The 16,983-nt window shown below is 36.7% G+C and overlaps 1 protein-coding gene across 23 annotated transcripts in view; it reads left to right on the top strand.

Moving 5' to 3' along the window:
• LOC129771037 (inositol 1,4,5-trisphosphate receptor) overlaps window positions 1-16,402 on the top strand; it is a 117,375-nt gene extending 100,973 nt beyond the window's left edge. For all 23 annotated transcript variants that reach the window (XM_055774293.1, XM_055774299.1, XM_055774284.1 and 20 more), the window contains 4 exons: window positions 5,080-5,417; window positions 5,479-6,225; window positions 6,290-6,451; window positions 15,080-16,402. In XM_055774293.1, the coding sequence (XP_055630268.1) occupies window positions 5,080-5,417; window positions 5,479-6,225; window positions 6,290-6,451; window positions 15,080-15,166 (1,334 nt within the window). In that variant the 3' untranslated portion in view covers window positions 15,167-16,402. The remainder of the gene's footprint in view (window positions 1-5,079; window positions 5,418-5,478; window positions 6,226-6,289; window positions 6,452-15,079) is intronic.
• The last annotated feature ends 581 nt before the right edge of the window (window positions 16,403-16,983 follow it).

The following is a 16,983-nucleotide window of genomic DNA, read 5'->3' on the forward strand; positions in this document are numbered from 1 at the left end:
TAAAACTTTTTTTTAACACTTTATTCACTAAACAGATTTAGGGTTCGGGTTGAGCAACGGAACGAACAAGACGTACTGGCTTGCACTCTTTCCGCTTCTCTTTTTCATTTTTCGTAGATTTAATTGGTTAACCCAAAGTTAATTTTTAGCACATGTTATGGCATCCTGATTTATCACATGAAAAATAATAGAAAATGTTCTACTCCCCAATACATGTATATCATTTGTATAATATATATGCGAGCGAAACAGGAGAAACATTTAAATGAAAGCAAATGAAAGCTTTTCGAATAGTCGAAAATCGGCATTCTGGGACTTAAGATATTTGGCATCAAACTTTTTTTTTGAAAACCTCGATTTTCGGTGATTTTTTGTTTTTCAAAAATACTCAAATTTTAACGTTTGTGACACCAGTAAATGAAATCCGAATGAGCTAATATTTTGCATACAGTATATTATCGTTCAAATCAACATTTCCTAGCAAGTTCCGAATGAAAAATCGAACTCCGAAAAAAGTCCCAGAATGCCGATTTTTGACAAAAAAATTTTTCGAGATGACACTAGATCTCGACGTTTCATGCAATTTTAAGACATTTCGCATCAAAAAAATTTCCCGATTTCCTTTCCTTTACTCCCCCCTTGGATGATTTCTCGATTTTCAAAAAACTCAAACTTTGGCCGCTTTGCGCCACTCTCCCTTAAGTCCGATTGAGCTGATACTTGGCATAGGGTGTTTTTTCAAGGTGGTGAACATTTTGAATTGGGTAACTTTTTGAAATTCGAGAAGGTCATTTTCATTGGCACCCTGATGATCTTCTTGTAGTGTAACATCAAGCTCTCTGAGTGAATTGAAATGAAATTAAAATGAAATAAAATTCTAGATAAATTGTGTAATAGAAAATAAATGCATAAATCGAGAGTATCAACTTTGCGTGTGTAAACGAAACCTTTATTCAATCGTTCTTATCCGTCGCGCGCTTAGTTTCGTGTTGTGTGATATGTCGCATGTATAGCATATTGTGGTGGATGTATTGCTTAGTTTTCTTTTGCTTATCTAGTCGAAAATTTGTGATTGTGTTTGTCATATCGAGTACGAAGTTTCTGTGTCGTAGTGTGAAAGCAGTGGAAACCAGCGCAAGCTAAGTTCTCTCTTTCTCTCTTCTCTCGTGTATATTTTTCTTGTGGTACAATAGAATATTTTGTGCGTGTCTCGGCAAAGCCATATTCAACTGAGGATAGTCAGGGGACTATGAAGACATCGGTCTTCACATTCAATTGGAAATGAGTTTTGCTTCTTCCAGCTGTTTCTCTGTCAACATAAACCAAAAGTCATTCGTACCCTATCGACTTTATCTGTTCTACGAAAGTTCGTGTTCGTTTAATTATCCACCGTCAAATGAACTTCCCGGCATATTGAAAAAAAACTTTAAATTCCTGGCTCAAAAACCATAAGACCTACAAAATTTTGTTTATAAAATTAAATATAAGAAAATAAAGCTTTCTCAATCTAACAATTTTTAAAAACAATGTCATTGAACAAAATTGTTTGAAAATTAAAATTCGTTGTTCTCAAAAACATATGTTTTTAAAAATCTATACGAAAATTATATGAATAGTCCATACAATTACCAACAAGTTATCCATACATCGGAAGAAAGGCACTGTTATATCAGTATATCCGTTTTTCAACAATAACTTTTTCATGTTTTATTTGAAAAGATGGAAGATGGGCACTTTTACAGGGATTTTTTTTTTCTAACAACAACTTTTTCATGTTTTTTTTTAAAGCTGCAACTATTCCTGATTTTGTTTAAAGTCAAGATAGCGTTATAGTGTATTCGACAAAATTTTTGACTCATAGTTTTAAAAAATATAGACTTTTGTAGAAGATGTCAACTTTATATCTTTTATAGTTTCTGGAATATGTGGTAGTTTTGTATGGAGACTACTGAAAAAATAATGTTCTACTCGTAACATTGTTAGGTGTATATTATCGCGATTGACATGTTCTGGATACTTTCTCCTTTTAAAAATCATGTCGAGAACATGCCAAACGCTAGAATCTACGCACAACAATGTTACGAGTGAAACATTATTTTTTCAGTAGTCTCCATACAAAACTACCGCATATTCCAGAAACTATGAAAGATATAAAGTTGACATCTTCTACAAAAGTCTATATTTTTTAAAACTATGAGTAAAAAATAGTTAATAGTTGTAAAAATAGTTGTGTAAAATAGGAATAGTTGTAGCTTTAAAAAAACATGAAAAAGTTGTTGTTAGAAAAAAAAATCCCTGTAAAAGTGCTCATCTTCCGATGTATGGATGACTTGTTGGCAATTGTATTGGCTATTCATATAATTTTTTTTGAGAATTTGATAAAATGTGTTTTAAAAAAAGTGAATTTAAATTTTAATTTTTTTTTAGCATAATTTAAAAAAAAATATGGGTTGTATCTATGATATAACCGCGAGGTTGGCGTAGGACCTCCGTTGGCTTAGTAATCATTTGTTTGTATTGATTAAACTATTGATTTTTTAATTTAATTGAATTCAACATATTGGCTTTGCAAGTAAAGGATTTGAACAAATGCCATATAATAAAATTATTGCCTAATCATCGAACGGTATGAGTAGAAATTTATTGAGCAGAAGATATGAAGGCATATCTTCCAATGCAGTATTGAATAACCGAACCGAAACATTGTATTCGTACCCGTTTTTGTAGTCCATGTTAGACTTGAAAGTTCATTCGCCTCTAGTATCGGAAATGAAGATTTTCTCGGGCTACTCAGTTTAGAAATACGTGTTAGGGAAAGGGAAGCGAGTGTACAGGTACCCGTCGTTCGCTTGTATTTGCAAAGCGGATTCCCCAGGCACCTTGGTTTCAAAGTCCGTGTTAGGGAAACACATTTCGGTGTGAAACAGAACGCCCAAATTAGAATGTACTTACAATGCCGATTTCCCCAGCCTTCTTAGCTTTGAAGTCTGTGCTGGGGAAACTGTAAATAGGGCCAATCAAAACGTGGTAGTTAGGGTTTCTGGATAACGCTTAACATTTTACAGTTATTGAATCGTTTGTCTCACTAAAAATAACATTTTATTAATTGTGATAGATGTGTAGATATATTTCCTATCAATTGAGAAATTTTCCATTTAAAAATATTCGGTATTTTTAATTTGTTCCTGCATGTTCTGTGTATAATAGTCCCACGTCAAAATTTGTATTTTTGAATGAAAATTTAAACAATGCATTTCATTCTTTGACCAAAACTATGTAGTTATTGAGTTAGAATTTTTGACGTAGGACTACGTCTAACCGGAAGATATAGGGGGTGAAATGGATATCTAGGCACTGAACAAGTAGGAAAAAATGCAAGATTTGGAACGCTTATAACTCGAGCATTTCTCAATAGATCGCAAAGGTTTTTGCATCAATTGATAGGAAATATATCTACGCATCTATCATAATGAATAACATTTCATTTTTCTTGAGATAAATAATTGAATAATTGTGAAATATCAAGCATTGTCAAAATGCACTATGTGCCCATTTTTGATTGGTCCATTTTGTGCTCCTCAAATCGTACCGACCAAAACGGGCAACCAGAGCAGCAGCGAAATAGAATGAAGCACGATTGGAAAGGAAAAAGAAAAAAAATGAACGAAACATTGGTCGCAGTCTCACACATGCGTAATTCTCGAGTCCCCGCAGTCAGCTTAAAAATCCCCGCTCCGCTGCCTTAACGATCATTCTCATTCAAACCGTACACCACATCGGTTCGCATCACAACACATCAACAAACCAACCCTAGCAGCCATGTCTGGACATGGTAAAGGAGGAAAAGTGAAGGGAAAGGCAAAATCCCGCTCGAACCGTGTTGGTTTGGAGTTCCCCGCAAGGGTAGCTAGACCGAGCGCGTTAGTACCAGTGCACCAGTCCACCTAGAAAAACCGCATTCAGAACAGAACACATTCAGTTCGGTGGACATCAAGACAACAACAGGCAGTTGCAGCGAGTGGCGAATGGCAAACGCAATCGCAAAACGGCAGCAGGTAGCAGAAGAACAAAGTTTGTTCTGCTTTGGTGGCAAATTCAGAACAAGGCGGCATCGAGGGCGTTCGAAATGGTTTTTTTCAAAATCACGAGTACAAAGTTTTCTAAATTGGAACCATTCCATAAAACAAGGCGCTTTTCAGGGCCATTAAACCTTCCAAAAAAGAGTTTAGGAAATACAGTTCAATGCTTTCTAAAACATTATCCAAAATAATAATAAAACACAAATTGATTTTTTCATAATTTGTTTGCCAGGATCTGATGAGTATGTGAATTTGGCATTTGTTCTGAGCTTATTGATAGTTGGGGACTTTCCTGATTATTTAATTTTCATTAATTAATTCTTAAATTGTTTCCAGATTGAAAGTACAGTAATTTACAATTAGTTCGACATTTAGCTAGTTGGACGGACATGTAATGCGACTTATTTAGTTGGACATTTTTGTAAACATAGAGATCCAAATTATGACCCCACATTGAAAGTCGACACTGTACCACTGTCATCGCAAATGTTCAATTACAGGTTAAAATCGCCTCCAATACGACACTGAGTGGCGCTTCGGCACGTCGCATTGAATGTAATTTACTGTACAACATGTCACAAAGCTGGATAGAAAGAAATTTTCCAACTGTGAAAGCTGTGGCGAGTGGCAAACGCAATAGCTAAACAAAAAGGTTTAACCGAACAAGATGGGAATATCGAGTGATAACAAAAACACAACACCAAAGGTTCTTTTCAGAACCATCAACATATGCATAAAAAGTAAACAGTAAACTAATCCATTTTTCAGGTAGATAGGTAGGTATTCACGTAGGAGAAGAAAATAAAACAATATATTTAAAATATATATTTAACAAAAGCTGTCCCCTTTGTATAGTCCTACGTCACTCCGGTTATGTCCCCGACATTACCCACCCGTCTTTTTTTTTGTTGTAAAAAATAGACTCCTACGACGAGTTGGCATGAAATTCGTCTTCTCTAATCGATTTGATGTACCTCATGAACTAATTATCCTTTTTCAGAACTCAGCTTTCATTTATCGTCCCTGATATGGATCGTTATACTCGTTGCATTGGCCATTATAATAACACTCCCGCGTCAGTCCGGTATACGGACGTTTATCGTGGCGTTGATATTACGGTTGATATTCTCTTGTGGACCAGAACCCACCATTTGGCTGCTTGGCTGTGCAACCGTCGTCATGAAGGGAGTACACATTATAAGTCTCATGGGTAACTATGGCACCCTGGAGAAACATCTCTTCTCGATCATCACGGATGTGGAGTTGCTGTACCATTTTGGATATTTATCGTTTTGTGTATTCGGTGTACTGTTGCATCCATTCTTCTTCTCTGTATTGGTGAGTCACAATTTTTACTCCGTTCAAATCACTTTTGAAACGTTCTGTTGTATCGTTACAGCTCTTCGATGTGGTTTATCGCGAGGAAACCCTGCTCAACGTGATACGCTCCGTAACACGCAATGGTCGATCCATCATTTTAACCGCTGTCCTGGCCCTGATTTTGGTGTACATGTTCTCCATCATCGGATACATGTTCTTCCGGGATGACTTTCTGGTTCCGGTGGATGAAGAGTACGTTGCGCCGGGAACGGAAACAATTTCCTGTGTTGAGCCTCGGCGCAGTCAGATGCTTTCGGAAGGTGCAACCGCCGAACTTGACGAACCGTTCTGTGCTAGGCCGGCAGGGCAATCTGAAGGTGGCGACGAGATGAAAGAACGTGGCTGTGATTCGATGGTTATGTGTATAATCACGACGCTTAATCAAGGACTCCGCAATGGAGGTGGAATCGGTGATATTCTGCGAGCCCCCAGTCGCAAAGAAACACTCTTTGTGCCACGAGTAATTTACGATTTGCTGTTCTTCTTCATTGTCATCATTATTGTGCTGAATTTGATCTTTGGTGTCATTATTGACACTTTTGCCGATCTGAGAAGCGAGAAGCAGCAAAAGGAACTGATCCTCAAAAACACCTGTTTCGTGTGTGGACTAAATAGGTCCGCGTTCGACAACAAAACGGTTAGCTTTGAGGAGCACATCAAAAACGAGCATAACATGTGGCACTATCTATACTTCATCGTGCTGGTCAAGGTGAAGGACCCAACAGAGTTTACGGGGCCCGAGAGTTATGTGCATGCAATGGTTAAGGTATTCGAAAGGATCTACGTGGAAAGCAAAAATCAATAACATTGTGTACTTACTTGCATTCTAGGCCAACATACAGGACTGGTTCCCGAGGCTACGAGCAATGTCGCTGGCAGCTGTAGATGGAGACGGAGAGCAAATAGAGCTTCGAAGTCTCAAGAATCTGTTGGAGACAAATCATATTGCCGTACGTGAGTTGACCGCTCAAATCATGGAACTGGAGAACAAGGCAAGTCTTTTATGAGTATCATCAAAGTGCTCAATTTTTTAGTTTTATCAGTTTTAAATTTGTTCTTTAATTTTTATTTGTATATTCAACTCGAAGAGCATTCCTTTAGGGTTGTTGTGGTTTCAATAAAAAAAATTTTTGGTTTTTAGAAAAGACTGCGCTCTGTAAAATATTGTCAGATTTATGTATTATAGATAGTATTCACACGTTGGTGTAAAAAATCGGCTTTGATCCGAAAATCCTTCTCATTCAGAGAAGGTAATTTTCATGATGTTCTTCCCTATTAGCATTTTAGAGATCAGCGATATAAAAATAATGTTTATCTTAAACGACAGATGCTCCTGAAGGAATACATTCGTATACATGGATAGAAGTAACACAAAGTAGAGCACGAAGTATCATCTATTTCATTCCTTTAATTTTCGGCAGAGCGTTCGATCTAGATTATTGGAATACAGTAAAAAGAACAGCTAGAGTTGAACGAATCCTAATTGCCGAGCCTTTCATTCAACTTCTGCCATCAGATTCTGCACAGCCATATCTCCCTCTTTGTTCATCGCAGAACGCCAGTTTTCCTTAAATTGCTTTTTAAATCCTTTGTTCCGTAATGGTAGAATGCCAAATTCGGTAAAAACAGCACGGAACAATCGTGTTGCCACAGAAAAGGCAGCAGATGATTTTCCAGACACTTGTTCACGTAAATGCGCTGGTTGACGAATCCGGTTGTGATGTTATTCCGGTTGTCGATTTTCCAGCTACAGGTAAAGCCTGCCAAACCATATATTTCATAGCGAACCTAAACATGCAAAATGCTTGAACATTTTTCTACCACCCTTTGCTCTGCGGTTTCCGTATAAATCTCTTGCTCACGAGGTTGTTTGAAGTCCCTCTTGGTGTCGGGTTCATCGTGCATCCCTTCAAAAGGAACATCATCAACATCATCGCGAACTGCTTCCGGCATCGTGTATTATTTATCGTCGCGACTCAGTTTTTTTCAGTAGACTTGGTAGGGTTCATTTCTACGTTGGCCTGTCGACTGGACCTGGAAAACATCGTCTGCTTGGTGCAGTGAATATGCTGCGCTTGAAAACGTTCATTTCAACCGCTAGACTCTTTTGTTTGCAAAGATGATTGTGCCGAACGCGTTCACGAACGGCACGGATGACACTGTCATACCGACCTTGGACGTCCCTCTCTGGGATTATCTTCCATATCAGCTGTTTATTTGTATCGTTCTAGTATTCGGAACACCAATTCTTCGTTGATAGAAAACGGTTTGAGTAGCTCGTAGATCTGTTTCGCCATCTTTTCGTACTTAAATAACGTTGCCCCTCGCTTCTGTTCATACAGACCGAACATCGTCATTGCTAGGAAACCGATGGGACCGCGAAATTTGGTTAGAAATTCAAATTACTCTGTGGTCGCGATTTCACTGACAGAACTTATGGCTCTACTAGGCAGTATCAGGACCATAAACTCTATTCATATTTACAGCTTCCTGGTCATTTTTTGATTTTATCGAAGTACATTCCTTCAAACGCTACTTCCGACATCGAATTTGACTTTACGAACGTGATGTTTGCTCATGGCTTGCGGCGGATGAATGGTTTCACAAACGTAAATGACAGACTTCTCGAGCTGGTGTTTACCAATCTTATAGAGTTCCTTGATATTTTTGTACCATCTTCACCGCTATTACCTGTGGATACTCATCACGGTCCGATTATTTCATTACTTGACGTACGTGTTGCCCGAACTTCAACAGACGAGTCTGATGAATGCCTCGACTTTGACTTGTCTTCATGTGTTTTTAATCTTTTGAATTCTGTGCTTTCTGGAATTGTCTCCATATACCGCGAAGAAGAAGAGTGTCAAGTTCTGTTTTCAATAAGCCCTGGTGGACTCCTGAGCTACTAAATATTCGCAACAACCTCCGCAAGATGCGCAATCGTTATTTCAATTCAAAGAATGAAACTGACGGAGCTAGACTTGGAAATCATGACTTGGAATACATACTTTCATACATACAAGAATACATACTTTCTGCAACGTACAAGAACTATCTATTAACCCTCCTGTACTCGCGTGCAAAATCATCACACGTATACTCGCGCACGGTGTCAAAGACCGAAAATTGAACTTCTCTGTAATGTTGCCATTGTCTATTTTTCAGGCTTATTGGCATTTATTTGAAGAAGAGGGTATGATTGAATGAAAAAACTCTAAAAAATATGTTTTCTTCGTCTTTATTAAGTTTTAATAGTCATCTAATTCAGCCTCCTCAAAAGAGAGTAATTTTTGATACTTCAACACAAATAACGAAATTCGAATTTTTTACTGTTATTAATTAGAAGTAAGGAACTGAATATAATTCATGGAAGTATAAAGAACTATAAAATAACATAAAAACGTATTAATCGATTGTGGTTTCATTGGAGTAAGAATCAGAACATAGCATAACTGCATGCTCGAAACAAACATATTTTTTACATTTCATGCAGTTGTTGCGTGTTTTTCGGGTTTATATCGAAGAGAAGAATGTATAACGACCTTCTAGATAATTACCAGATGATAAAAGTTCTGGAATATTAAATTTTCATATTTCTAATATTCTTTGTCTCTGTATTCTTGGTAAACTAAGAATTAAATCCTTTTTTTAGATGGGACATGAAAAGATTATATAAAAGAATTTCTAGGAACTTCCTTTTCTTTTTCTTGTTTTCTTGTAGATATTGTCCATTATAAAAAAAATATCCCCTAAACTGTAACTGTTAAAAATTACCATAAGCCACCGATTAGTTTATAGTTTACTGTTCACAATTCTTCCACAAGTGAAATTCTTTCACAAGTGTGTATATGTATGACCATTATATACAGCGAATAACTATACGAAAGTCAAACATTCATATTTTGCTTTTGAACGTATGAATCTAACGACGAATATATCAACGAATAGTTCATATATAAATCCGTTCAATGCAGTTACAAAAGGGACTTAAATCAAATAAGAATAGTCCGGTAATGATCTTATGCATTATATTCAATAAATTCTCCCCGCCACTAACATTAATTTATACATTTCATTCAACAATATTATAGACTATGAAAAAAGGCACTTGTCCAAAAAAGTTACTCCTATACTCGCGTCTTTGTGTCAGACCGAAAGTGTTAAAAGGTGGCAGACGTCCCCTTTGTACCAAAACATGCGGTACGCTAAACGATGACGAACGACGAATAACAAAGCTAGAGAGAATCGCAAAGTCGTAGTGTTGATATTTTCTGAGAAATTAACGAATTTCTCGGCCAAAAATCGGCCATGTTGACTGACGTAAGTTCTTGGGACATATTCCATGGGATATTCCACCTAGCCATTTTCAAAACTCTCCATTATTAGCAATTCCTTATCATAGAACAGACTTCGGTTACAATAGTAGTTGTGACTTTTGTTTACGTTCCTTCAATGTTGTTTGTAAAGAATTTGATTTTATGTTGACAAGAAACGTGTTTAGTGCTAGGATAAGAGAATTAGTATAGTGAGTTGTCTTACAGGTGTGTTCAGTACGAAAATTTATTTTTCTCCCGCCATCTATCGAATATCGATCAGAAATTCAACATTCTTCGGGTGTCTTGGGTCGATGCTAAAAAAATTATAGGAGACTGTGTCCAAGACACGACCACTTTGTTGACGTAGAACTACGCTGTTATTTTGTTCAAGTCGCATGTTAATAACTTCGGATATTATTCTACACACACACTTATCTCCGCTTTTCGCTCTTCTCAACAGAAGCCCTTTCTATTAATATTTCCGGTCTCGATTAGTTCTAGATCGCACATGTCATCCTTGGTGGAGATAGTTTTGCTACTGTCATGCGAAACCAAATGACAATCAAAATTCCCGAACAATTATTTTCTTGGTGACCAATGATAGCCTAGTTTGACGATTTCCCACACAATTTGGAATGGAATGGCGTCAGTTTGATGGAATGAATACAATGCCAGAGACGTCAGCGAGTAATTAATTTGGTCTCATCCACAGCTCAATCCGAAACGAAGACATGTGATGACGCAAAACAAGGAAGCCTCAGTGAGATCCAGTATTTATGCTCCAGGCAAATATTCCCCTTCGTTCTTCTTCTTCTTCTTTTATTTGTTGACGGTGACTTTAAGGTGAAGGTGGAAGAAAGCCATTGTAGTAGTATAGGTAAAACCACGTGTAAAAATGGGGTAATAGTGTTTGTGAGATAAGAGCGAAGTTCACGTAGATAAATTCACTTATCAGACTGCGTGGCGCTTCACTGACACGAGTCTTAGAATACATTTGAAGAAAATACAATACAATACTAAAGTAAAATGTATGAACGATATGTTCCGATGAACAATTGCAAATATAAATATATATAGAAGGTGTATTTGCACATGAAGTAAAATTCTGATTATATGCGAGCGTAACATGAGCAAATTTATAACACATTTTAGTATTAACAAGTTTTTCTGCACAGTAACTCGATGTTGATAATTCCTTAATATTTTCCTTCGTTGTTCGTATTGTTTTCACATATTCACGTTGGAAAGCCTTAACCTTTCTCTTCGTTGGCCGAGGCATTTTGATTGAACGTAATACTTTTCCGTTTACTATTTTTGAAAGCATAGGCAGCCGTGGCAGTGTTCCAAGCTCTGCAATACAATTTGCTTAACCAATGTTAAAGTTGCTGAAACTAACATTATAGACCCATTAAACGAAAAAATAATAATTGTATTGATATACACACAATTTTATTTTATTGATTTCCATGACATGAAACGCTGAAAGCATAGCGTTACAAACAAACGTTTTTCAGATGAAAATTTAATATCTTGTGGGTAATCGATTAGAGTTTGGTTGATTGGTTGACTGTTTCGCAAAATTATTGATCTTCGGGCGAGGGGTGAGGGAGCGAGATGAAAGAAATGAGCGCTCGAGCGATTCGTTTGGTATGTAAATCGTCTAAATACCGCAAATGTTTCCCTTTCTCCTTATATGCATTCTCTGCTAAGTGAGTGAAAGGCGAGTGCTGTGAATCAGTGAATCACTGTGAAAATTCTTTTAAAAAGATATTTCTGAAACAAACTGATGATTATTAGAGAGAGAGAAAGCAAGTTAAAGAGAGAGTGAAAGAAAGAGAGAGAGCAAGTGAGAGAGAGAGGAAGGGAGAGAGAGAGAGATAGAGAGAAATGGAGGGAGAAAAAGAGAAAGAGAAAGAGAAAGAGCAACAGAAACAGAAAGATAGTCTTGAATGATAGAGCCTTTAATTTTTGTTGTTTGCGACCTCGATACGAACTTTTACAGGTGCGAAATACCGCGAATCGAAGATAAGACTTGTGGTACAAATTCGCCTCTACGATTGAAAAAGATCAATTTTGAAAACTTTATCTGAACTCTCAGCCTTGAGAAAGACCATTTTTGAAACCCTTGCCGTGATTGCTAGCTGCATGACTGCCGAATCGTAAATAACTGTAATTTGAAATCGCGGAGGGAGCATACATTGCACTATTACCTCTCTCCACATTTTCCATAGAATGAACGCTGTATTTGCATTTGATTCGTGGCATATAAATAGTTTACCTCGTCGATACATCAGATGCTCATTATTGACTGCACGGATAAGTAAGCACAGAACCAAGTAGGGGTAGTGGGGGCAAAGTGGTCACCTGCTTGTTCGGTAGTATAACTGTTGAAAGTCGATGCCGTTCGCTAGTCACCTTATGTTTGAAGAATTTCATGACTTTTGAAAAAACCCTCTACTTCAGTAGAGCTGTCTGATGTCAAAATATGAATGACGTTTATTATCTTGAACAATAAGTTGAGCTACAATATTCTTCGAAAAACGGGGATTGAAGAGACATGTGGACGCAGACAATGGGCATATTCCTTATGGTGACCACTATGCCACCTATGCACGTATATGCGAAAATGCGAATGCTTCCAATTTTTTTAATTCATAACATTCACGAATAGCACATTAAACTATTTTTTATTCCGTTATTTTATTTTACACGATTTTCTTGAAATTACGCGTTTTTGACGTAGGATTACGTCTTTCGGGAACATATGGGGGTACAAATCGAAAATCGAAAATCGAGCACATCGTGAAAATTGTCCAATTTCAAATGCTTATTGCTCAGTCATTTAATGATGGATTGATGAGATTTTTGCGTCAATCAATTTCGGCACTTCATAACATTTTTTTACATCGAATAAAATAATATATGTCATGAAACTAACTATCGAACAATTGAAAAATCTCAACGCCTATCCTAACGGAAATACCCACTTCTGATTGGTCGAAATTGACGACACATGCGGCGGCTCATGTACTTACAATTATTGGTCAGTTATTTCCTGATGGATTTACGAGATATTTTCATCAATCGATCTGAGCATTCCATAACAAGTCATCACAATGGATAAAATAACATATCATATGATACTAACTATCACACAATCGAAAAATCTCCAAACGGAAATACCTCGTTCTGATTGGTCGAAATTGAAGATACGGAGAAATCGGCATTGCAAATACATCAATGTAAAGTGAACTTTTGTTCCCTCCGAAGTGTGTTCCCTAACAGAGACATCAAAACCAAGCAGCCTGGGGGAAATCGGCATAGCAAGTACACATGAAAGCAGGTGGAGCTTTTGTTTCCATCGACATGTATTCCCTAACAGAGATTTCAAATTCAATGTACCTGAGGGAAAATCAGCAAATAAATACCCTCGTGGTCGATAGTTTAACAAACGACGCGCATAAATGGATACTGCTCATTGTGACTAGCGTGGGCATTGCTGAGCTGATTGCATACATGCCGGCGAATAAGTTGGGAGCGATGAACGAGTTTTTTTTTATTTTCGTTCCAATAAGAATCGATGGAATGATTGAAGAATGATGTTTCAATGAACTGAATAAAACTTATGTTTGATAGTATATAAATAATATTTAAATTTGGAACTTTTATGTTGGTTGCTTCGTGAAATTTCATATCAATGACCGGCGAGAAAAATTAGAAAAATGAAGGAGTTTCGTGTTCCGTTGGGTTTAAAGCGAAAATGAAAATGGAATGAATAAACACTCAGAAAGTGAAAATTATAAATGAAATCGTTTTCCATTTCAAATATATTTTCTCTATAATAAAGTTTTTTCTGGTGAGAACAATTGATAATTTTGTTCGATAATAATAATTATCTTATATTACATTGATGAGTTTTTTTTCTTCATTTCATTCATATTTCATCTTCGTCATCTCGTTCAGGGTCACAAAGAGAGGCTTTCATCATATCTCATTCCACTGTGCCATCTTCTATCGTGATACGCACCAATCACCATCCCTCTCATCACGAGTGAACAAACAATACAATACAACCAGACAAAACGGCCCCGTCAGGCTAACGCCATAGGAGCCTTGATAAAAATATATATTTTGGAAAAAAAAACCAGACAAAACGGCCCTTTTCCGGGCCATTATCGAATTAATCGAAGAGTTTAACAATGTAATTATTCAAACATATCCAAAACATGAGATAGCTTAACGGAATCCTACGTCAACTATGCGATCGTATGTCGGACACAACCCTCCTGTGACTTTTTATAAAAAAAATCGTAATTTGACACCGTTACTGAAAAACGCAGACGAACGTCAAAAAACTTTCTGAATGCTTCGCAACTGTATTGCTATTGTTCGAAGTTTCCATGTATTGTTCTGAGCGATGAAGCTTATGTACAGAATGATTGGAACAACTTTCAGGACCGCTTTTTGACTGCAATAGGCAGAAATCAAATATCTGAATACATTAGAATGGAAGAGTTGACAAATTTCCCAAACAAATATCTTGTTTGGCATGTAATTTGCACTTGTGGCAGCAAAAGTCAATCTTCTATCACCACAGGCAAAATCTACATTCTTCTTTCCTTGTAAACATGACAAACACACGGGAAAAGAGAAATCTTTCAAGAGGAAAAGTTCCAATTTCCGTCAATCTAAACTATTTACGGACAGAGAAATCGTAATGTATAGCATATCAAACATATCAAAAATAATTACTTATGTTAGAAAATAGTTACTTTTGTTAGAACTTTTTCCTAAAATGGTGACATGTGTTGTGCTGACTTGACGCCCTTAACACGTTGAGCCCCGTGGCGGTATCTAGGGACTGACGTTGAGATTTTCGTTATAAAAACGTTGATCAAGGAGACCGACAGTTGCAAAATGAGGGATTCTTTTCGGATGTTTTACGAAAGGTCACTGCTTTCCACCCGAATTTCTGACTATTTCCTTTTTATATAATAAATATTTTTGGCATGATATTGTGAAAATGCTCCTAATGCAAACTGAATGGAAAGTGTAGCGAAAACAATTCGGGACCTGAAACCTGAAAAGAAGACACTTGAATACCTTTCATTTGCTGGAAAGAGGTAAGAGATCGAGAATTGGTCAAGCGGGTTAGAAGTTACAAGTTCATAAAAAAAAAGTGTATAATCGACAAATTTGACAAAAAGCTCAATTTTCAGACCATCTTAGTTAACTCTAAAACACCCTGGAAGCAAAACAAAAATTCAAAATTATAAACTCGTTAAAACATGTTCTTTTTTCCAGATGACCGAGCAGCGAAAGCAACGCCAGCGTCACGCACTTCTGAATCCCACCACATCGACATCCTATCAATTCTATCCACAACTTTGATATTCGACCTCCGAGTTTCTTCAAGAGAAGAAGTGAAACTTGCAACAATTCGAATGGTAACAATTATTCACGTCACAACTATTGTTCGGGTGATAATCGGCTGTCACGTGGTGTTTAAAAGTTATCGAAAGTTTACCGCACGTGTTTATGTACATTTTGATAATATGAATTTGCACGTTGTTTGAAGAACATAGCATCATATTGTGTTTTGGAAAAAGCTCAAATTTATGTCATAAAAGATTCTCCATGGATCACAAGACAGTAAACAATGAATCGTTAGACAACCGTTGATAGAATGTATATTACTGTATGTTGAATGCACCTTGTGTAACGCTCATAAACAGTGATTGGCACTGTTGTTTTTATTATCCTTTGATTGGAAATCTTTTGCAACAGGTATCTCGAAATAATTAAATGCATTCTGTGTACAATTGTGATAAATATCCATGAAGTATTTGTCGCAGCTTAAATAGGCTCATCTATAAAATCTCGTTGAAGAAGGCACTGGTGAATGACCGCAACACAGTGAAGAATTTACTTAAAACAATATTCTAAAATGTAACTGAATAGTATAACTTTAATCCACATCTTCAAAATTTCACTAATAACTTTTTCAACATTAGAGACTGTATCCTACCAACGATTTTTGAAAAAAAAAATCCTTCTTACTCTAGCTGCTCTGACATTCATTTCCTCTAATAATCTTCAAGGTGCCATCCACCTTGCCAATGACAATACTTACTGATAAAGTAATTCTATACATGCTGTCTCAATCTTTAATAGCATTCCTAACACAGCAAATCTCTTCATGTGATATACTTTTCTCTATACTCCCATTTCATATTATTTAAGCACAAACAACGATCGAAAATTTTAGTAGCTTTCCGCATTTACGTTATTCTTGTTCAACTGCAGTCCTTTCTAAGATAAAATTCGAAAGGTTATAATATAAGTAAAATATTATCTCCTGTAATGTTATTTCTAGTGAAAAAATCTAAGAAAACTAAAATGATACTGTAGTGTCTAAGCGATTGGACAGTTTATACCCTCGAAAATCGATAGCATTGAAATTATGCTGACAGAATGTTGTTACTGCTATTACATCATCGTTCGTTAAAATATTGAATTCTCTGTTTTCAATGTGCAGAGCTAACAGCTCTACGCTATCTTAATGAGAAGTTATCTGAATGAGACGTTCGAACAATTGGAAGTCCTAATAAATGGTGATATAATTGATTTATGTTTTGATATGCGTGGAATTTGAAAGAACAGCCCTGATACTCACTTGGAAGACGGTATTACTCGGATCATTGGGGAGATACCAGCCAGCGAAATTGCAAAATTGGAACTTTCGCACATCCTAAGAACTTTTCTTGGAGTGTCCCAAAAGTCAAATAAGGTGTAAACAAATTAAAATATTTTTACCTTAGGGTACACCATTCAGTATCTAGCCCAGGCGTACCATAAGTACGGCCTTACGACAGTATGCTGCAAGATATCGTCTTCTTTTTCCTATGACAACCTTTCGGGCTCACCAATATACCACTATACTGAACTGTCAAATTCCGAGTATTGTTTTGGAAAATCTAAAAATAAAGACTACGAAAATGGAAAACCTGCTGCTTTTGCTTTTGTATTATTGGAATCGTAATCCAATTCGGATTCAGATTTTGAAGAGTATATTTGCGTGAACGGCATTAAGCTTCGTGTGCTTTCATTGGGAGGCGAAAATAATTATGGATTTTCAGGTGGAATAAACATGATTTAACCCTTTGCGGTCGTTTGTCTGCTGTCAGCCACCACAGCAAGGAATCATA

The sequence above is a fragment of the Toxorhynchites rutilus genome, chromosome 2, assembly GCF_029784135.1.
Source record: "Toxorhynchites rutilus septentrionalis strain SRP chromosome 2, ASM2978413v1, whole genome shotgun sequence".
Lineage (NCBI taxonomy): Eukaryota > Metazoa > Arthropoda > Insecta > Diptera > Culicidae > Toxorhynchites > Toxorhynchites rutilus.